This window comes from Pseudopodoces humilis, chromosome 1 (genome assembly GCF_049639895.1).
Source record: "Pseudopodoces humilis isolate 2021_Gansu_Grassland_sample_001 chromosome 1, ASM4963989v1, whole genome shotgun sequence".
Classification (NCBI taxonomy): Eukaryota; Metazoa; Chordata; class Aves; order Passeriformes; family Paridae; genus Pseudopodoces; species Pseudopodoces humilis.
In genome coordinates this window covers 148687679-148708606 of record NC_142200.1, presented here as the reverse complement: position 1 = coordinate 148708606, position 20928 = coordinate 148687679, and the positions used below count along the sequence as shown (strand labels likewise).

Genomic DNA, 20928 nt, shown 5'->3' with positions numbered 1-20928 from the left:
AGGACTTTTTCAGTCATTGTGTTGGAGTTTAACAAGACTTTTGGTTCCTTATTTGCATGTCTGCAGAATGAGAACATGGAGCAAAGCTTGAAGAAGCTGGATAGACTGCAGCTCCCACTGAATTAGAATTTAATTCTGTTTTCCAGAGGTGTTTTCCATCTGTGGTGTCACTGGAGGGTGCTACTGGTGTCCTTTCATAAGCACTTTGTGCTCTGTCAGTGAAAGTGTAGAAATGAACCAGGACAGGAGATTTTTATGTTTGCTGTGATGCAGTTATCACTGAGAGGGTTATTTTGTGTTCAGAAGGTCAGTCAGGGTTTAATCTGCACAATTTTGTCCTGCAAAAAAGCCCCATGGTCAGAACTGTAGAAGTGGATCCTCCACCTCCAATTTGCTCAGGATAAACTACAATCATTATGTTTGATAAAATTGTTTATTGTTTGGCTTTTGTTTGTTGTTTTGAGTTTGGGTTTTTTCCCCTCCAGGTCCTGAGGCCATTTTCAGCATACAGATGTGGTCATTTTCAGCCCAGAGCTGGAGGGCACAGTCCACCTGCTCCTCCTCCACACTGGCACCAGTGCGTATCTCTTCCCGTGCCACCTCCGGCCGATTTCCGTTTGCACCTCAGGAACAAAGGAAAAGGTTATTTTTTTAGTTGAATACTGCTGGGGAGCAGACAGAGGGAAAGAAGCAGGATAGAAAGAGGGGCTAGAAAAGGATAAAGTGTTTAGATATTCTGTCCAAGTTGGTTTCCTTTTTAGCTGACAGGGAGAGGCAGAATCCTGTCTCAGCCTGGCTGTCTTTCTGCACTGATGAAAACTTCTCCTGAAGTTCTATCAGTACTAAGCTTGAGGTCTCTAGCACTACAAACCATTTTCTCCATTACTAAAATGTCTTCTCTGCTTTTTTTTATATACCTTCTCCTTTTTTTATCTTTTTTTTAAATATTCCTGTGAATATTTATTCTGCTGTCCATCTCACTTTACTTAGCCTATACAGTTAAATATATTTTCTCCACATTGCCTGCACTTCCTCACTTGCTAAGGGATGTTGTCTTGGTTCCATCTGCTTCTAGAAAAGTATAATCTGCAGCAAGTTTCTTAATCAGCATTCACCAGTCTGTGGCTGGGAAATAATGCAGTTTTTCCATTTGAGATGATGGGGGAAAGGCCAGCACAGTGGAGAGACTTTTGCTGCGTGCTGTTGACAGCTGTGTCATTGTGCATTGTGTCCTGGTGTGTTCACAGGAGCACAGAGTGGGTCCAGGCCACCCACTTAAAGCCTTCTGCCACATCTGATTCTGGTTAGGAATGTGCCTAATGATGTGCCCCAGATGTTTAACAGGAGGGGAATTTCTGCATTGAAGTGCTGCGTGTCAGGGATTTGAGCTGGATGTGAGGCTGTGGTCTGTGGTTGGAAGGGATTAGGGTTGTTAATAAACTAATGAGAGGATTTTTATCTAAACAAAAGCATCATTAGAGCAGCCAGTAACTCATGGCCATAAACTCAACCAAAAGCCTAAGAATGTTAATATATTTAAAAATATTTAATTTAATATCTCAGAAATTTCTGATAGAAATCAGGATGTTTGGCCTGTGGGTGATTAAATACTGTTTGAAATCTAAATCAGCCCTAAACTTTAAACTGGAAAATGAAGGTTTAGTCAATGCAGCCCAGGGAGTCTAGAGTGATCAGGGACAAGATTCATTTCCTAAACACACCTTTGAGACTCCAGGGGATGCCCTTTCTGGAGAGAAGGGTGGGCAGATATGGAACAGGATTCTCCTTTTTAGGAGCTGCAGACAGAATCCAGTAGAGAGTTAGTCTGAAACTGAATCCCAGTCTTTTTCCAAAGGAGAAATCTCAGCTACTCTGGAGTCAGAAAACGAAGGGAAATTCCAGATTTTCAACATATTCTAAAATATAGAGGGTAAGCTTTCACGTTTTCTGTATAATTCCTTTAAGATGCATTATTATCACATCTAGACTGTGTAAATGGACCTGAACACTAAGCTGAAAGGAAAGACTTTTCTCCCATCAACAATAAAATTCTGACTTAAAAGTTCTAAACAGAAAAACAGATTTACCAACATGAAGAAATACTTCATGAGACTATTAAAAATACTGAAAAATTGCATTTCACTACTGGGCAAAGGTATGCATTTAAATTCTTTCCAATTTAAACACAGACCTTTAGCAAATGAAGAGTTCTCTGCATCATTGAAGCAAGTTGTATTTTCAGATCTGGGCTTAGCAGGGATTTTCCAAGCCCTGCTATAGGACAAAAATGTGCAGAAAGGATAAAAAACACTTGATTGAACAGCAAAGTAGAAAATGTTAACTTCTCCACTAGATGGCTTCATTCCCATGAAAATAATTGAAATTAAATTCAATAACATTGTTACCCATGTAACAGTCATAAGAAAATGAAAGATTTGATTGTCTGTATGAAACTGATTGTTAATTGTATATCTGCCACTGAAAGCAATATTGTAGAAAATATATCTGATTTAGTTTCCTTACCTCTTGGTTCAGGAAACAGTAGAGAACAGCCACAATAAACCCCTGAAAAAGACCAGAAGAAAAAGGTTTGAGGGTTAACACAGTTTGAAGAAGCCACTTGCGTTATCTGACTTCACAGTGATGTTGTGTTATGGGAATTAACGAGTATCACTGTAAGTGGGAGGATTGCTAGAAGCTGCAAGATAATTTATGGATCTCCAATAAAGATGACCAGCTTTAGAGATAAACACCTGGTTAGTGGCATTTCATCAAAATCAGACACGTGTTATGAATTCACAAATGCAATTGGTGATTATGAAAGTGTGGTCCATTCTCCAGCCCAACGCACCGACAGCTGATTCTTTACTCACTCTAAAGAAAGTAAAACAGAGACTTGAGAAGGACATCCATGGATGGAGCTCACACAGCTTCCCAGGGAAATTCTGTGTCTCTGCAGAGTACCAGACAAATCAAATTCTGACCTACTGAATATATTTGTTAAGATTCTGAACTGAGATAAACCCAGGACAATCCTAGGATGTCAAAGAACCTACATGACCAGATCCTGGCTCAACACCTCAACCTTTTATTCTATTATTCATTAACTATTTTTAATATTAATAATAACTTGATTATTATTACAATAATATTATTATAATATTAATAATAACTCAGTTAATAATAAAATTAATAACTAACTCAGTGAAGGTCCCCTCCCTGTACAGAGGGCCGGGATTAAGGGCCATGGTTTATTGGGCAGGACTGGCACAATGGATTCAATCCTCAAGAAGAACACACCAGCACAAAACTCATGGATTGTTGGTGATGCTCACTGACCAGTGACCCCATGGAACCACCCAGGGGGAGATCTGTTCCCTGGGGAGGTTTGGTGGCATTCCCACAGCTGCTGCTTGTGGGGTGCAGCACAGGGAACGGGAGGGAAGCAAAGGGAAACTGGGTCCTGCAAAACCACCTGGAGGGGACATCAGAGCAGGAGCTTTTCTTGTTGGCATCAAGCTCCTCACGGCTCTGTGTGCTAATCCAGAGCAGTGGATCAACCCAATCATCAACCCAGTCATTGCAGGAGGGGAAGGGATGTGACATTCCTTGGGACAGCAGCCTGCTTGGGCTGATACACACACCAAGCACTGCTTGATGTTTAATTATCAATTTATTGTTCTACAAAAAATTATCAAGGGGCTAGACCTACAAGTCTGATTGCCTCTGGATGATTTAAATCAGCCCAAATCAGCTTGAATTTGTTAGTGAAGTCAGGGAAGGCAGGTGGACAAGTACTGGCAGCAAGGAAGATTTCCCAAGCTTGACTTTGGCCCCCCATCCAATTTACACACTTATCTGAAATTTTGGCCTTGTATTTGCAAAATCTGGAAGTCAGCCTAGAGCCAAGTAGGATTTGTCAGCTCTTCAGACATTTTAACTCAGCAAAGAGCCAGGAACTTTGTGAGCAGACAATGGTTTCAGGCTCCAAGGATTTTTTTTGTGCAATACTTGTTGTGAGGACACAAGGCTAAAATAGAAAAACGAGTAAGAAGGAACAGAAGGATCTGTGTTAATTTTACCTGGAAAGATCCAATGCAGAGCTCCAAGTAAAGCCGAACCCCCAGGCTGGAATATTCTGGGAGGAAGTTGAAGACAATATAATGGGTTCCAAATAATGGAATTAAAAGCAGGGTTGACCTTGAGAGACGTCTGGCACAGGGCATGAGGAGAAATAAGGCAATGTTATTTTTCTGATTAAAAACTAATGCACTCAGTGTGCCACAGTAGTGAAAAGAAGTGAAAAAGAAACTAGTATATATATATATATATATATATATATATAAAAAAAATAGAAATAAATATGCTGGCTTCCTTTACAGTTCTCATACAGAGAAAGACAGCTAGAGAGGTAATTCTTCCTGTCCTAAAGAAGAGATTTAATGTGGATTCAATTAATTTCATTGTCTCCCCATTGATTTTAATTGGAAGGAAGATATCTGAGCTGGTCTGAATACATCCCATTGGCCAATATTAAGTGACTTCTCACCCTTTGATTAATTTCCTTTGGAATGGGATAAGGTTGGGGATTCTAAAATTTAATGCCAGTTAAACTGAGCCTGTCTGTGACATTGAGCAAGTATTTCTCTGTTTAGAAAAAACATTGTAATATTTTATTATTATTAAAATAATTGATTTTTTAAAAAATATTCCATACATTACCTGTACTGAGAAGAATTATTGAAGTTGATTTGTCTAGGGTCAAGTTTTTTCAGCAAAATTCTGATGATGTTGATAAATAGGACAAAATTGACCTGTTTGCAACATTTGAGGGGTGGGAGGGAAGAAAAAGGTTAATTTCTGATGTAAAACTTTGCTGTGGAAATCTGGTGGGGTTCTTATTAAATCATAGTTACATTTAATTTGTGCAGTTTCAGTGTAAGGTCATTAATGCTATTCCTGCAGGCAGCATTCGAGTATTTAAATAAGTTGCATTCCTGCTTGAAAAAATGGCTGAGGATGAAAACTTGAGAATTTTACTTTATTCAGCAAAATATTTTCATTAACAGCTTGTGTGACTCTCTTTTACTTTTTGTAGCTCAAACCAGCTGGCTCCTCCTTAGAGATGAGTATTGCATTAAATTCTGGCTGAGCTCTCTGGGCATTATTAGTGGAATTTTTCTGCCTAAATGTCTCTACAGTGAGATATTTCCATCAGAGCTGATCACCCTGTCCTGCCTTTGCAGTCAGAGGAGAACCAGCCAGGAGAGTTAATAGAGCTTCAGGTGGGGTTGGGGGCAGGTCACCTCCTCCCAAGGTAGATATTTGTTTTAAATCAGGTGAATCACTTGCCAACACTGCATATTTCCCTTTGTTGGCTCTGAAGGAGCCTCTGAGGAGCAATAGCTCAGCTCCAAAGCAGTTAGGGTCAATCCTAATTTGCAAATCAAATCTACAATTGCAGTTTGGCACAGCTTTATCAAAAGTCTGCGAGGCTGCTCAGTTTTCCACCATCAGAGGGATTGTTCCCGTGCATTTTTTGAGTGTCTGTACACACCAAGTCTTCCTTAGGTGAGGCTGAATGCTTAATTTTACCTAAGAATGTCCTCTTTAACCAGAGTCCAGCCTCATTCTATCCATTAGTAATGTTCTATGTTCATTCCAGCAGAAGACATGAAATATTTTATTGAAACACAGCGAGCTCCGACCAGAATTCAACTTGACTTCTCCACTCACATTTTTTGTGTGCATCTTTCAGGTCCCTTCTAACACAAAGCATTCTGTGATTCCATTCCCCTCATTTGCAGGCATCTGTCCTCCAGTTAAATTACAGTTTTTGTAGCTGGCCTTAAGTTTATGCATTAATTGCTTTCTCAAACACTGTTTGGGTTTCATGACTTGTGGGAGTAATCATCCATGATAATCATTTGAAGCCCATCAGTTTATTCAATAAATTCCAGCCACGGAACAGAAACCTACTGCTCTTGAAAGTTTTGTATTAAAAATTTATGGCTGACTCTGGGGTCTTTTGCTAATTTTTTTTTTTTTTTCAAATATTATAAGGAGGGTTTAGTCCACTCACCTGCTAGTAATTTCAACTAAATGACAATTCTGGGAAAGTTTTAATTTGTTAGAAAGAAAAACATTTTATTTTGTATTGGACACAGGCAGTTAGCAGATGAAATTTCCCATTCCTCTTCCTACAACTCAGCAAACAGCAACTCAGTTTTAATACAAAAGCCTTTTTTTCTTCTTAGCAATATCAGCAAACTCAGAAATACTTACCCCCACAGAAATTATAATTGGTCCTTTGATTAACCACCAATAAGGAGAGCCTTGATTAATATCCCAGCATCTGTGAACATGATAGTAAATTTAGAAAAAGACATGTATGTAATCACTGCAGTCAATTAAAAATATAACCCAAGAATATAGAATAATGTGGGAAACAATAACTTACGCTGTATCTTCAAAGTAGAATTTTGTCAATATCCATATAAGGATGAAAAGTGTTGGGAAACCTGTCAGACATTTTAAAATAAGGTATAATTAATCCAAGCCTTGTCCACTGAGACTCTGCTGCAATGATACAGATTACTTATTTTTGAGAGCTGGAATTATCTTTTGGAATTGTTTTAAACACAGTCTCTAAAACACAAAAAGTGATTTTGTTTGCTGAGCTGTCAGGCCTGCCTTAACCTTTGGTGGCAACAGGCATGGATTTCTCTCCGTGAACCAACCAAAAAATTCCTCTGGCCAAGTGCATTCACCTATTATAGAGGAGTTCTCTGCTTTTTCCCTCCCACTGCAACTCTCTGTGGGCACCCACTTGGTTTCAGATTTCTAAGCCTGAAGAATTCCATTTATTGCAGACAACAACAAAATCAGAGGGAAGAAGTTGTTGTTTCACTGCCTGCCCTGTTATTTAGTCAGCAGAGATGCTTCTTTCATATGAGAACTCAGTGCAAAAGATGGGCTGCAGAAATATCAGGAAGAAAAAAGTTCCTGTTTAGGAAAAAACAATTCCCTTTCCCAACCTGTGTAACTATTTTGCACAAACAGGAGCAAGGGACATTGAACTCTGGTGTTTGTGATAACTCCTTAGAGACAGCCATGCTTTCAGTGGGGTGAAGAAGGTTGGATGTCTCCTTCTGCACTCTCAAACATACTTGATTTTTTACCCTTTAAAAGGCCGCTATTGCCATAAAAAACTTGATTGCTTCGCACTTGTATTCACACAAAATTAAAATGGGAGCAAAGCCCAGGTTAGGTACTTTAGATCAATTGGGTTCCACATCAAGTATTTTTAATGGGAATGGACCATGGAACCAGAGAATCATAGAATTGTAGAATCATAGAATTATAGAGTCATAGAATCATGGAATCATAGAATTGTAGAGTCATAGAGTTATAGAATCATAGAGTTATAGAATCATAGAACCATAGAGTCATAGAATTGCAGAATCATAGAATCATGGAGTCATAGAATCATGGAATTGTAGAATCATAGAATTATAGAGTCATAAAATCATGGAGTCATAGAACCACAGAACAATGGAATCATGGAATCACAGAGTCATAGAATCATGGAATGGCCTGGGGGAGAAGGCACCTCAAAAATCACCTGGTTCCAACCCACAGGGACATCTTCCACTGTCCCAGGTTGCTCAGACCCCCATCCAACCTGGCCTTGAACACTTCAAGGCATGAGGAGCCCATAGCCTCCCTGGACAACCTGTGCCAGGCTATCACCACCCTCACAGTACAGGATTTCCATGTCCCATCACCCCATTCCTTGGGAAAAGTCCCTCTCCAGCTTTCTTGTACCCCCTGGAAGTTGTTCTGTGGTCTCTGTGAAGCCTTATCATCTCCAGGCCGCACAGCCTCATTTAACACCTTGCCTTCTACTGATTTCCAGTTAAATCCATACCTACCCCAGCCAAAGAGAACCAGCCACCAGAAATATCTTCTTCCATGAGAAAGGGATGAAAGCAGCAGGCAGTTTAGGTAGAGAGCCTCCACCAGCAGCCACATGAAGTTGGTCATCATGAAGTAGTGACAGAAAACCACGGAGATCTTGCATTCGGTCTGGGGAGCAGGAAAGTCATGGTGTGAGCATTGCTTGGAGACACATCTCTTTGATTTGGCCATGGAGTAGACACCTGTAGTACTGGCTGGGTTCTACCAAGAACAAGATCTGACTATGTTTAAATTCTGTTTGATCTGAGAGCTTCCAATGTTAAATGGTTTTCTGGGTAGTAAGGCTTTAGCCAGCATTAACACCTTGGAATCTCCACTGTGTTTTGCTTTATATCTGTGTTAGAAATACAGCTTGGGCTCCCAAGCATGAGTTCTCTTGTAAATGCACTGCCTTGAGTGTGCCTTCAGTGTCAAATGCTCCCTGAATAAAGGCTCAAGGACCCATTTTTCTCCTTGTGCTCAGCACTAAAATTCCGTGAGCAATGCAGAACCATCCCATAAACCACTGTCACATTGCCAAGACCTGGGGCTGGATGAACGCTAAGTTCATTGCCTGGTACCTTGAGTGCTTTGTGGGTTACACATTAGAGCTCCCAACCAGAACAGGAAATCCAACATTTCCAGAAGAATAAGCTTTAAAAGTTGTTATTTTATGTACTCAGAGATCTTTTATTTTAAGCTTCAGATTATTGAAACATAACAGTGTAATGATTCAATTTATATTTCAAATACTACTTTGTTGCTTATGTGAGAGTCCAAATTTCATTTCAAGTACTGCAACATCACAAATTGATGCTTTAAGAAGACAGGAGGTCATAATGTACATATTTATGGAAGTAAAATATACTGAATAGAATAATTATCTAATTTAGGTTAGAAGGGAAAAATAAAGCCAATAAGTAGTAAAAAAAGAGGCATGAAAAGTGAAACCATAAATAAATGGTATGTAAAAACATCAAATACCACAATATCCTGCTTTTCATGTGCTTACTGTAGAGAAGCTGCAGTGATCAATGCCTTCCTCCTGGAAAAGGACAGCATCCTTAATGAAAATGGCAATAGCCTTTAAGATGAATGTACAAAAGAGCTGTACATGGATATAATTCCTGGGACAGCGCAGCCTCCTGGAAGAAAAGAGAGGTCCCTCTGAGGTAATTAACTTACTTGTGCTGGCAGTAATTAAAATCAACAATAAGCCCTTGTTTTATCTCAGGTACTTCCAGGCACTTTTAGGAAGAACCTTTTGATCCACTGAGCTCTTTCAGAGAGAGGCAGATACCTTCCTCATGTGAAGCAAATCAGCCACAGTTACATCTCAATCTCTTTCCTTGTTAACCAGAATTGTAGGGGTTTTTTTCCTTATTTTGCCAGAGTTATTTTGATGAATTAAGTAAAAGCACAGAAGAACTTTAAAAAAATTTGACACATCTACTTTAATTTAAATTTACACATCTACCTTAGATTCCCAGTTAATTAAGATTAAAATTTTACTGCTATTAAATATAGACTTTTGAGGGTGTTATGCAGCTTCCACTTCATCTTTTCATTTGGAGATGAGGACTTCAGCTAATAATCAAAAAGTTCCACTAAAAACTGAATTCCATCCAGACCCAGTAATCAGAGGGTCACCTAATCTTAAAGTTCACCTAGAGGGTGCAGAATTTTACTGCTGACCTCAAATGTCAACCCCATTGTTAATTATGACTTTTTCCTCCCTATTACTACATCTCCTTATGTCCATTGTTTCTTTCTTTCCCCTCATTTGGGCTGGCTTGTTTTCCTGAGGTCAGAGTGGATGTCAATAAACATATCTGGTGGCTTCCAGACATGAACTAGGAACTAGCAGAGGTCAAGAAACTTTCCCTAGAGAACATTGATTCTCACAGCATCATAATAAAACTCCTGCCTTTTTTTTCTTTTTCTTTTTCTTTTTTTTTTCCTCACAGAAATACAAGAAATAAACAAAGATTAGTAAAATAAATCCCACGTGGGGGAAAACATTAGTTCCACATTCAAATAATTTAAGTACTCTAAATTAGATCTGGAAATAGCTAATTGATGGATAACTCAGTAAGAAAGGATTCTCACCTAATGTGACCAAATTCTGAAACTGAATTTAAAATATGTCTTTAGTGGTAAATATTTCAATAGTAATCTATACAATGCCATAGGATTCACTCAGAATCAAGTCATTTGTGTATATTCTTATTAAAAATTCCCTGGAGCCATTACAGGCAGGCACATGTAATTTATGAAACCAATCTTCATCCCAGCCTAAAGCAAGTAAATTTTTCTGTTGGCTCTTCAGGATCAAAATGAGTTGCTGAGTTTTGCCAAGAGACAGCCAGGGTTTATTTCCCAGATCTGAATCCTCTTATTCCTGGCTCTCTCTGATGCCTTTTAATTTCCAGCTGCAGTTTCATATTATTTAACCCACATGGCAGGAATTCTTTATTTTTATTCACCTGAATTTTGATTTATATTATTTTGTTATGTCTAATGTTGTCTTCTACAGTCTAAGAAATTAAGACCTGGGAGAAGAATCAAGGTTAGAGGACACCTTTACCTGAATGAAATAAGAACTGTCACAGCAATGATGAGGGAGGTGATGGACACACTGTATCCCACAGTGTAAATGATCTTTATAGTAGAAAAGTAGGATTGCTATAAAAGAAGAGAATGAATGATTTGTTGCACAAGTTGATGTTAAATAACAGCTTTTTTACTGGTTCTCTCAGTTTTGCTTTGTTTGGTGCTTCCATTCCATTCACATCCCTGAATGCCTTTATTCCTGCTCTTCAAATCCCACAGCAAAATTCAACTTAAATCACTCATTATGTTTCTTTTGTGTAGTCCCCTTCCACAGTCGTGTGGATACAGCCCAACCTGATGCTGAAACATGTATTTATCAGGGTAGTTTGAAGCTCATTCATAAAAATATAAAAACCAGCATCAGTCTTTCAAAAAGTCATTGTTAAAAGTCTTACGTAATTTTTATAAATGCTGTATTTTATACCATTTTCTCCCCAGCAGTAGCAGGACAACACTGCTGGCAGCATGATAAATACAGAATTCCATCAGCCTTTCTCTGTGTTTCTCCACTTCCCTACTCTGCTTCCTTACTTCCATTTTTGCCATTTTTTTATTCCTCCTTTCAATTTTTATTGTGTCGTGGTGGGTTGTTGTTTTGTTGGGTTTTTTTTCTGGGGTTGTTTCCTTCCTCTGTTTTTCTTGCTGCCAAACTCAACTGCTGCTCAGTTGGAATGCCAGTCAAAATCCATTTCAATTTAAGTGGCTCCTCTATCAGACACGATCCTTGAGTGAGGATAAGTTGACTTCAACTATCCCAGATGAAAGAGAAAAACAGAATTAATAAGCTCTAGGCTGCAAATCTAACTCCAGACTAACATGGTCTGTCTCTTGGGTCCTGTTTCAATGCTTTTATAACCTAAAATCTGCACAGCTGTGCAGTGCATTCCTACAGTTTGCTTGAGGAAGGGGAGATGCTCGTTTTGAGCACTAAGTGGAACTCTAGGCATTAGAGGACTGACATTGAGAAGAGTTTATTTAATTTATTTAGGTGCTTAAAAATTAGCTGCCTAAATATGAGTCTGTAGTAGAACGAGAAGAACCTGGGCTGATCTGTTTAATTATTAACACAACCCTCTTTTTTTCTCATTCTTTTTCTTTTATAAATAATGAAGAGAACACTCTCAGAACACAAGTCTTTGGAAAATTAGACTTTATTGGTTTCTGTGACCAGCAAAAAGGATCTATCACTACACCTGCCTTAGAAAGAGCAGGACATAGAATCACAAATCCTTAACTGGTTTGGCTTGGAAGGGACCTTAAAAATCATATACTTCCAACTGCTGGATTAGTTGAGTGAAACCTTTTGTGCCAAGGACTTTGTGTCCATGTGTGCAGATTTATGATTATCCACAGTCTAACCCAATGGGCTGAACTGTTTTTACTGGTCAGAGCGTAGCAGGTGCACCCTGAATTTGCCTTCCAGCTCACTTTTATCCATAAGAAGCCAGATTAACCTTTCTTAAAGCATCCCTCACTGTGAATGCAGTAAGTGGGGGCAGCCAAGAAATATCCCTGGAAAATTCCCACTTCATCCTGACCAAAGCACTGATACAGATCCATGGTGCAGAGATCAGCTCCGACTTTCACAGTATTTTTTTGAGATTTATGAAGTTAAATGGGATGGAAACCAGGCATAATGGTTTTGGTTTTTTTGGCTCGTGGATGACCTGTGAGTTGTATATGATTACTCAAATCCCTGACTATTCACAATTCCAGCCAGAGCTCAGAGAAGTACCTTGGAGCTCCAAAGCTTGCCAGGAAATCTGGGTGCACCACCCCATGAGAAACATCAAAACTGTGCTGGGGTGATCATAGCTGGCAACAAATCATATGTGTAAAACAGAAAATAATCAAATCCTTAAGTGGATAAACCTACAAACTGAGGGGTTTCCTCTAGGTAAAATAATAGAATCCACAGAATGAGTTGGAAGGGATCCTAAAGCTCATCCAGTCCCACCCCCTGCCATGGCAGGGACACCTCCCACTATTCCAGGCTGCTCCAAGCCCTGTCCAAGCTGACCTTGGACACTTCCAGGGATCCAGGGGCAGCCACAGCTGCTCTAAGAACCCTGTGCAAAATCTCCCCATGGTGATATGAGCCATGTTTTTATCCTTATTAATTTGGTGTCAAGCACTATGTTGTCCCTGTGCATGTAACCTCGAGATATCACCAACAGTGAAAATCTGGCTGAAGAAATATGTCAAATTCTGATCTGCATTATGGAGATTACAGAGATTTGGGGACTTTTTTTTCCATTGTTGAATTAGATATTTCATGCAGGATGAGACACCCCAAACCCCTCTTGTCCTTAGATATTGCTAAATTTGGAACAGTGGTCTTTAAACAGCACATTTTCTGTGCAGATGCTGTGGTACTACAAATTCATCTTGCTGACTGATATTACTGAAATGTCTTAATACACATTTTATGAACATTTTGTGATACACCTTTGTCTGTTATACTTGTGAATTTGCAGCTGGCTTTATTATTGTTACACCTGAATAATAAAAAATTCTTAGTTATCTTATAAAATAGGTGGCCAGAGTAAAAATTGGAATTATATCCCACACTTAGAAAGAAATTTCAGCTTCTTCTGAGTTTCCCTCTGCAGTGACCTGCAGGAATAGAAAGGAATACTATAACATCAGCACACCACTCACATATATTTATGTAATTAAACTTACTTCTTCAAGAGGAATCTCATCTTCTACTGGACAGGCCACATGGTAGGGAGGGAATGGGTCAGACCAGCCCTTTTTTGTGCAGTTTCTTTTTATCATCCCAGCTGAAAAAGAAGTATTTAATTTTCTCAGTGAAGGGGCAGATAATATGGAAAATGAAAATGAGGAGAAGACCTCTGGCTGGTACTAAGTTGTACCAGGACAAGAGGATCATTAGCAAATCACAGAGTTGGTAGGACAATTTTCCTGTGCACATTCAGGTCATCAGACAAAATTTTGTATTTTATTTATACAGTGTAAAATTTTACAAAGTAAAAACTTTGTATTTTATTTATAGACAAACAATAGGAAGAAGGGAGAGAACAAAAGTGCCAAGGGTAGAGGTGGGAAGGACTAAGGAAGGAATTGTATCAGGCACGTTGGAGAAGACCAGGAAGCACTGCTCCATAAATTTCTGCTCTGCACAGCACTCATCCTTCAACCCTTCTCATTCCCACCTCCCCTGGGGCTTTCTCTTCCCTAGCAAATCAGAAGCTGGGCTAAGCATCCCCATCCACGAGGACAGCCTGCTTCCATAAAAAAAAGATTTATGAGTGAGATGAAGGAGAAGTCGAGAATGCCAGGGCAGGAAATGAATCTGCACAGATGAAAGGGATTTTCCTCATCCCTCGTTTATAACTAGCATGTGTTGGATGTGGCAGAGGTTGGGCTTTGCAGTTTCTTTTTCTTGTGGAACTGCCAAATCCAGGTCTTTCCTGGAAGGTGGTTTGCTCCTGCGGGCTCACAGTTTGGCCATGCTCACCCAGGGAGCAAGCAGGCACAAAGGCATTTGTTTGCAGTTTTGTAACACATGTGCTGCTCCAAGGCCGAAATTCTGCTTTGTATCTCCAGCCTTGGTCTCAAAGAACAATCACGTTGTTCATTCCTCTGCCTTTCATTTCATCCCACACGAATCACAGAATAAAAATAAATCTCAAGAAACCCCAAGCTTAAGGTCTGACCTAGACAGCCTTCAGATGAGCTTTGTAGGAAACTCATGCAACAAACTGATCCCAAAGCAGTGGAAACCAGTGGAATCACTCCTTTATTTCAGAATATTTTTGATCCAGGGCCTCATCAGAGATTGTGGAAATCAAATCCAGTTATGGATAATCCTTAAAATATGACAAGAACTGCTAAGGTTGCTCAGATCCTCCTAAAATCTTTGCAGTACTTCTCTGATCCAAGTCATGGGAACATGAAATGCTCTGTCTTCACCCTCCCTCTTTAGAAATGCTCTTGCCAGAGACACAACAGAAGTAACCAAGGTAGGACATCACCTGGCTCTTTCATGAAGTGAAAGAGGATATTTGGACATGGTAAGGCAAGAATCTCTCCAGCATCAGCCTCTGGCCAGCACAGCAATTTGTCCCAAGTTCTCTTGCAACCTCAGACAGAAAGAGAAATATATTTTTAAGCATGGTTAAATTTGAACAAAATAAAACCCCAAACCTTTTTAAACTTTGCCACTCCACCCCTTCCATATCTTACAAAAATAGTTTAGCCACAGTTTTTATTATGAGAAATAAACACCCCCAGAGTGCTATTTAATCTGCTTTAGTTAGACCCCTGTGTTAGACTGAGGTGAGTTTTCAGAAAGAATGCAATAAATGAAGAGTGATGCTGGAATAAAGATCAGATCACTGTAATAGTTCAGGGGTTGCCCTATTTTTAAAGATCAACACAGCCTCACAAACAAGCAGGCATGATGCCAGGGAATTGGACAGGGGCACAAGGATTCACTCTGATAAATTGACTGTCCATATTTGAGTGTGAAGGACTGTGGGGAAAATAAAAGAGTGGGAAGGAATGGGAGTAGATGGAAGAAAAACAAGACAATGGCACGTGGGACCATAAATAAAACCCTCATATGCTTTGGCTGCCTGGCCATGTCCTGGCTCTGGTCCTTTCCCTCTCCCTCCCTTCATCCCTCACATGGATGGACACCTGGTGATGTTGCATTTCCATGCTCTTGTGGGGCCTCCAGACATTCAGCCTCCTTTTTCTTCAGCTCTACCATTAAATCACATTCTGGGTGGACATTTCCAGCAACCTACAGGGAGAAGAGTTTTGGGGGATTAGTTAGAAGGGGCTGGATGGGATGTCATCAGGCATTAAGTCCAGACCTACTTTTGCATCTAACAGGACTGGTTTAAGGACTAAGAACAATGTTTAGGATTTCCATCCAAAGGCTGCCACTGTCTGCACAAGCTGGTAGTTACGGCTCTGTACTGGAAAGTTTATAAATTCCTCTGGCTACATTCGTAATAAAAGATCTCTTTGCTAGGGCCTGAGTTTCAGTGCAGGATTCATTAACACCCTAACTTTAGCTAGATCTGTTAAATCTGGCCCCAGAAAGACACAATGCACCTGGTCGGGCTCACTTTCTTATCACTGATGGGCTCAGTGCTGCAGGAAACGCTGCAGAGGCTGGGCGCAGACAAACTCCTGCCAACCTCCAAAGAAGCATCACCATGAAATCACAATTACTGCAAAACTGTCCTCTGAAAGAGCTCTTTACTCTAAAAGGAGTGAATCTGTTCTCCCCCTTCTGCCATCTGCCTTTCTAAACACAGGGTGGGAGGCAAAACTCCTTTACTGGGGAAAAGAAGCACTCTGCACCAAAGCATTTGTTGGTTTGGTATGATGGTGTAAAGGGAAAATGTGACACCCAGGGTTTTAATAGCAGGAAACATTCAGTTGTTTAGTCCTTATTCAGGGAACCACAGAAGGATCAGAAGGCATCCAGAGAACTCTGAGCAGCAAAGTCTGCCCAGGCTGTTACACCCAGACTGCTGAGGATGCACCCACTGGGCAGGACTGCGCAGGACTATTTCACAGAAATTAAAAAATATGTACTTTGTCCAGCCTTGACCACTGTCCCCAGCCCCAAAAGATCAGCTGTGATCAGAGACACTCTGACTTTTAGCTCTACACCCTGGCCACTGGTGCTGGTGTGCTCTGCATGTGTGACTACAGACATAGAAACAGAGACAAAACAGAAAATAAACCCAAGATGAGACTTGCATGATGAACAGGTGGCTGGCATATGGCTAAGTTTTCTTCCACCCAGAGAAGATTAATATTCAGGGAATTTGAAAAATAACTCCCTGGCTTTCAGCTCATTCAGAGGACAGATTGTATCCTTTCCAGTAAGCTGGTGTTTCCCCTCTATGCTAATGTCCATGTCCCACATTGGCCTGCAGCAGATTTGAACTGCAGATTGACCAAAAATTTGAGGCTCTCAGGCTGCTGGATTAATTACAAAGCATTTGTTTTTCTGGGGTTTGGGTCCTGGTAGTTAAAAATGTCATTATCCCCACATGTATGCCCTGCAAGATCATCTGCTTCCCATTTACTGCACTTTTAGGAGGATGTGGTTTTCCTGCCAGATTTGCAGACAGCAGCACCATGGATCAGTTTGAGGAGGGAGTGAAAAGCAGGGCTCCTTCTCCAGGCTGAATGAAGTGTGGTGTGTTTGAGAGGAGGATGGATGGATGGATGGATGGATGGATGGATGGATGGATGGATGGATGGATGATGGATGGATGATAGATGGATGGGGGATGGATGGATGGATGGATGGGGGATGGATGGGGGATGGATGGATGGATGGATGGATGGATGGATGGATGGATGGGGGATGGATGGGGGATGGATGGATGGATGGATGGGGGATGGATGGATGGATGGATGGATGGATGGATGGATGGAGGGATGGATGGAGGGATGGATGATGGATGGATGATGGATGGATGGATGGATGGATGGACGGACGGATGGATGGATGGATGATGGATGGATGGGGGATGGATGGGGGATGGATGGATGGATGGATGGATGGATGGATGGGGGATGGATGATGGATGGATGGATGGATGGATGGATGGGGGATGGATGGATGGATGGATGGATGGATGGATGGATGATGGGTGGATGGTTGGATGATGGATGGATGGGGGATGGATGGATGGATGATGGATGGATGGATGATGGATGGATGGATGGATGGATGGATGGATGGATGGATGGATGGATGGATGGATGATGGATGCATGGATTGATGCATGGATGCATGGATTGATGCATGGATGGATGGATGGATGGATGGGGGATGGATGGATGGATGGATGGATGGATGGATGGATGGATGATGGATGGATGATAGATGGATGGGGGATGGATGGATGGATGGATGGGGGATGGATGGGGGATGGATGGATGGATGGATGGATGGATGGGGGATGGATGGGGGATGGATGGATGGATGGATGGATGGATGGATGATGGATGGATGGATGGATGGATGGATGGATGGATGGGGGATGGATGATGGATGGATGGATGGATGGATGGATGATGGGTGGATGGTTGGATGATGGATGGATGGGGGATGGATGGATGGATGATGGATGGATGGATGGATGATGGATGGATGGATGGATGGATGGATGGATGGATGGATGGATGGATGATGGATGCATGGATTGATGCATGGATGCATGGATTGATGCATGGATGGATGGATGGATGGATGGGGGATGGATGGATGGATGGATGGATGGATGATGGATGGATGGATGGATGGATGGATGGATGGATGGATGGATGGATGATGGATGGATGGATGGATTGATGCATGGATGGATGATGGATGGATGGATGGATGGATGGATGGATGATGGATGGATGGATGGATGGATGATGGATGGATGGATGATGGATGGATGGATGGATGGATGGATGGATGGATGGAGAAGAGCTCAGACATTGCCCTGCCCCAGCAGGTGGAGATCTGATGAGTGGGATGCCCCAAGGGGCATCATCCAGATCAATAAAACCTGGGGGTCTAGGGAGACCCTCAATTTCTCTTCACTGAGAAATGCAATATCAGGCAGAATTACAGAAAATTGGCATCTGTCTTGAAAGGTTTTGCTGTCTTGATGCCTCTTTTCATGCCAAGATATATTCTTTCCCCCTTTTACTCACCCTGGACAATGACTGCAGGAAAACTCCCTGACCACGGTGTATGACAGCTATTGCAAGTAGCTTTATTAGTCAGTAAAAAAAACAGTCAAACCATTTACTGAAAATCTCTTTTACAACATTCTCTTGGTTCAGTGAACTGTGCCCAGAAAAACCTCAGTAGGAGGAAATGCACCCTTTTGCACTATTTAAAATTATTTCTTCTGGCAAAAAGCATTGCTGGATTTTGCCTAAAAAACTCTCTTTGCTTTCTGAAATGTTCATAGCAAGAGCAAAGCTTGTTTGGCTCATCCACCAGTCCAGGAAAGTCCAGGAAAGCCTTTTTTTTCCCCCTTTTACTTTCTAAGTCTCCAGATTGTGAGAACACTTTATTTATCACATGCATCTCAAATAAAAAGATGAGGCTGATCAAGCACCAGGTATTTAAATTGTTGCCTCTTCCTTCAGGAGGAACTGAGCTTAGGAGGTGCTGTCACAGTTTATTTTCAAGTCAGCACTAACCACTGACTGAGCAGACACTGAGTGCCAGATCTGATATGACAGAAACTCAGGTTAAATAAACTAAAAAGATTTATTCTGCTCCCAGGCTGTGTTTTAGATGTATTTATCACCCCAAAGCACTGAACTAGCTCTAGCAGCCCCCCAGTTTAAGGAGATGAGAGCCAGACTGTTCAGCATTCCAAACCTCTCCAGGAGATGAGTTCATGTTTTCCAAAGAAAGCATATGAACAAATTACACCACCAACAAAAACAGAGGGCTGCTTTTCCACCACTTTATACTCAAATGAGGGCTGTTTACCTGTTCTCTAATATGCAACACAAGTCAGGAGATTTTCAATATACACTAACAACAGACTTGGTTTTGATCAGTATATAATAATTCAATGAGCAGTCCAACTTTTTTAGAAGAAAATTCTGTTTCTCTTGGGTAAATGAGGAAAGTTCTTACAGAGACCTTCAGTCATATTTTTAACCATTAGCACTGAATCCTGATATTCTACTTAAGAGCAATCTTAATCTTAAACTTATCTACTTCTACTGCAGGAGAGTGGGTTTGTCACACAGGTGATACATAGGAATTTCTTGTTTCACATCAGTAAAAAGTCTGTTCAATCATATCACAGTGGTTTTTTTTCCTCAATAAAGGAAAAAAAAAACCGTCCAAGCTGCTGTGCCACCCCTCACAAAATGTTCCTTCATGGAAGAGATTCCCTGGAAGGAAGGATGTAGAGGAGGCATCACAAAAAGAACATTCTGAAAATGTGATTATTCTCAAAAGCAAAGATAATATCCTGTCCCCGATTTGCACAAACCTTTATTGATATTGATGTGATCCTGGGTCTTGGTTTGGCAATCTCTGTCCAAAGTGAGATAACACCAAGACCTCCAAGCTTTTTAATGGCTTTGGATCTTTCTAAATCTGCCCTAAACATCCCTGCTGGTTCCACTCTTCTGTTACCTGCAGCATCTCAGCTGCTCACATGCCAAACAACATCAATGCTACCACCAAGGCGGATGAAATTGTAACAAAAACCTGCATAATCTGAAATTAAAGAAAACTCTATCAAAACTCAGCTGCTCTGGTGTAACAGCCCTCCTCCAGTTTTTTCTTCTTTGTCACTGTCTTTCAAAGCCCACACACACAAAATAAGGGTTTCTGGCAATTATGTGTTTCTCTTTCCTGAGTGTGTCATAAGAAAGCAGAGAAATAAACTGATATAAAGATCTTACAACGTGGGTCCTTCTGCTGCTGTTCACACTTTTCATTGCATCTTGCCTTGTTTAACTCGAATCCAAAGCAAACAGAGAGAAAAGAGACTCATTAAAAAAAAAAAAAATTAAATAAAACTATATCTGACCATCTGCTCCCACAAGAAAATGAACAATTATTGAAACACAGTGAAGTAAAAGCTGATTTTTTTCATGCAATTACTTACAAGCACTGCCAGACTCAGGGTGTGCAGAGCACAGAGGTATAAAGAACAAGAATTCATGTTCCAAAGCAAGAGCCAGACTTTACTTCTTCAGCCTCTCTTGGCATCTTTCACCTGCTTTTTGACTTCTCTTTCCCCTCTCAGTTGCTGATTTGAAGCATTTATCTTTTGCACAGAAGTGACGTAACAGGGATGTGAAGTGGGAGATAAATATTAACAATTCTCTACGCTGTGTCTAAGCTTTGCAACTTTTTGACTTTGCTCAAAGACTGGACTGGATGAAGATGAATTGAGTGACTGATGCTGAGATTATGGGAACTCTCTACCCTCCTGGCAAGACCCATTTCTTTCTTTCTTCTAACACAAAGTGGTTTTATGGGGGATGGACAGCTCTAGATGTTACTAATCCCATTTTAAATCAACATGACTGGCACAAGAGAAACACTCCCCTAGCAGTTACTGTAATTTTTTTTTATAATGAAACCTTTTTCTTAGTGTGATTCCAGTGTATCTGGGTGTTTTTATGGAGTGTAATGACCACAGTGCTGTGCTTTACAATGCAAAACCAACGCTTACTGACAGGCATGTGAACAACAGATTTTGCTGTTTGGGCATTGAGTTGAAGGCAAAATTCACAGAGGATTCTTCCCAGTTTACTTCAGACTTCTGAAAGTTCAGTGTCTGAATGTCAATGAGTCAAGTCTTTTAGTCCAAG

General features: G+C 40.7%; 1 protein-coding gene across 1 annotated transcript; it reads right to left on the bottom strand.

The window, feature by feature from the left end:
* Window positions 1-500: 500 nt before the first annotated feature.
* On the bottom strand, window positions 501-20237 carry GHRHR (growth hormone releasing hormone receptor). The gene is made up of 13 exons (XM_005527813.2): window positions 20217-20237; window positions 15241-15346; window positions 14574-14681; window positions 13258-13358; window positions 10547-10644; window positions 8972-9104; window positions 7935-8088; window positions 6461-6521; window positions 6286-6355; window positions 4723-4814; window positions 4083-4212; window positions 2524-2565; window positions 501-623 (listed from the first exon to the last, which is right to left on the bottom strand). Exons 2-13 carry the CDS (start codon window positions 15311-15313, stop codon window positions 501-503), a joined length of 1185 nt encoding a protein of 394 aa, XP_005527870.2. The 5' UTR covers window positions 15314-15346; window positions 20217-20237.
* Window positions 20238-20928: the final 691 nt, after the last annotated feature.

Bases quoted from the DNA above. Each gene is read 5' to 3' on its own strand.
- GHRHR (XM_005527813.2), bottom strand. From the start codon at position 15,313: ATGGTAGAGCTGAAGAAAAAGGAGGCTGAATGTCTGGAGGCCCCACAA. The intron at 14,682-15,240 runs GTGTCCATCCAT...TTTCTGTCTGAG, and splicing joins TGGAAATGCAACATCACCAG to GTTGCAAGAGAACTTGGGAC. The intron at 9,105-10,546 runs GTAAAGGTGTCC...CTTTTCTTCCAG, and splicing joins ACAGTTCTTATTTCATTCAG to GAGGCTGCGCTGTCCCAGGA.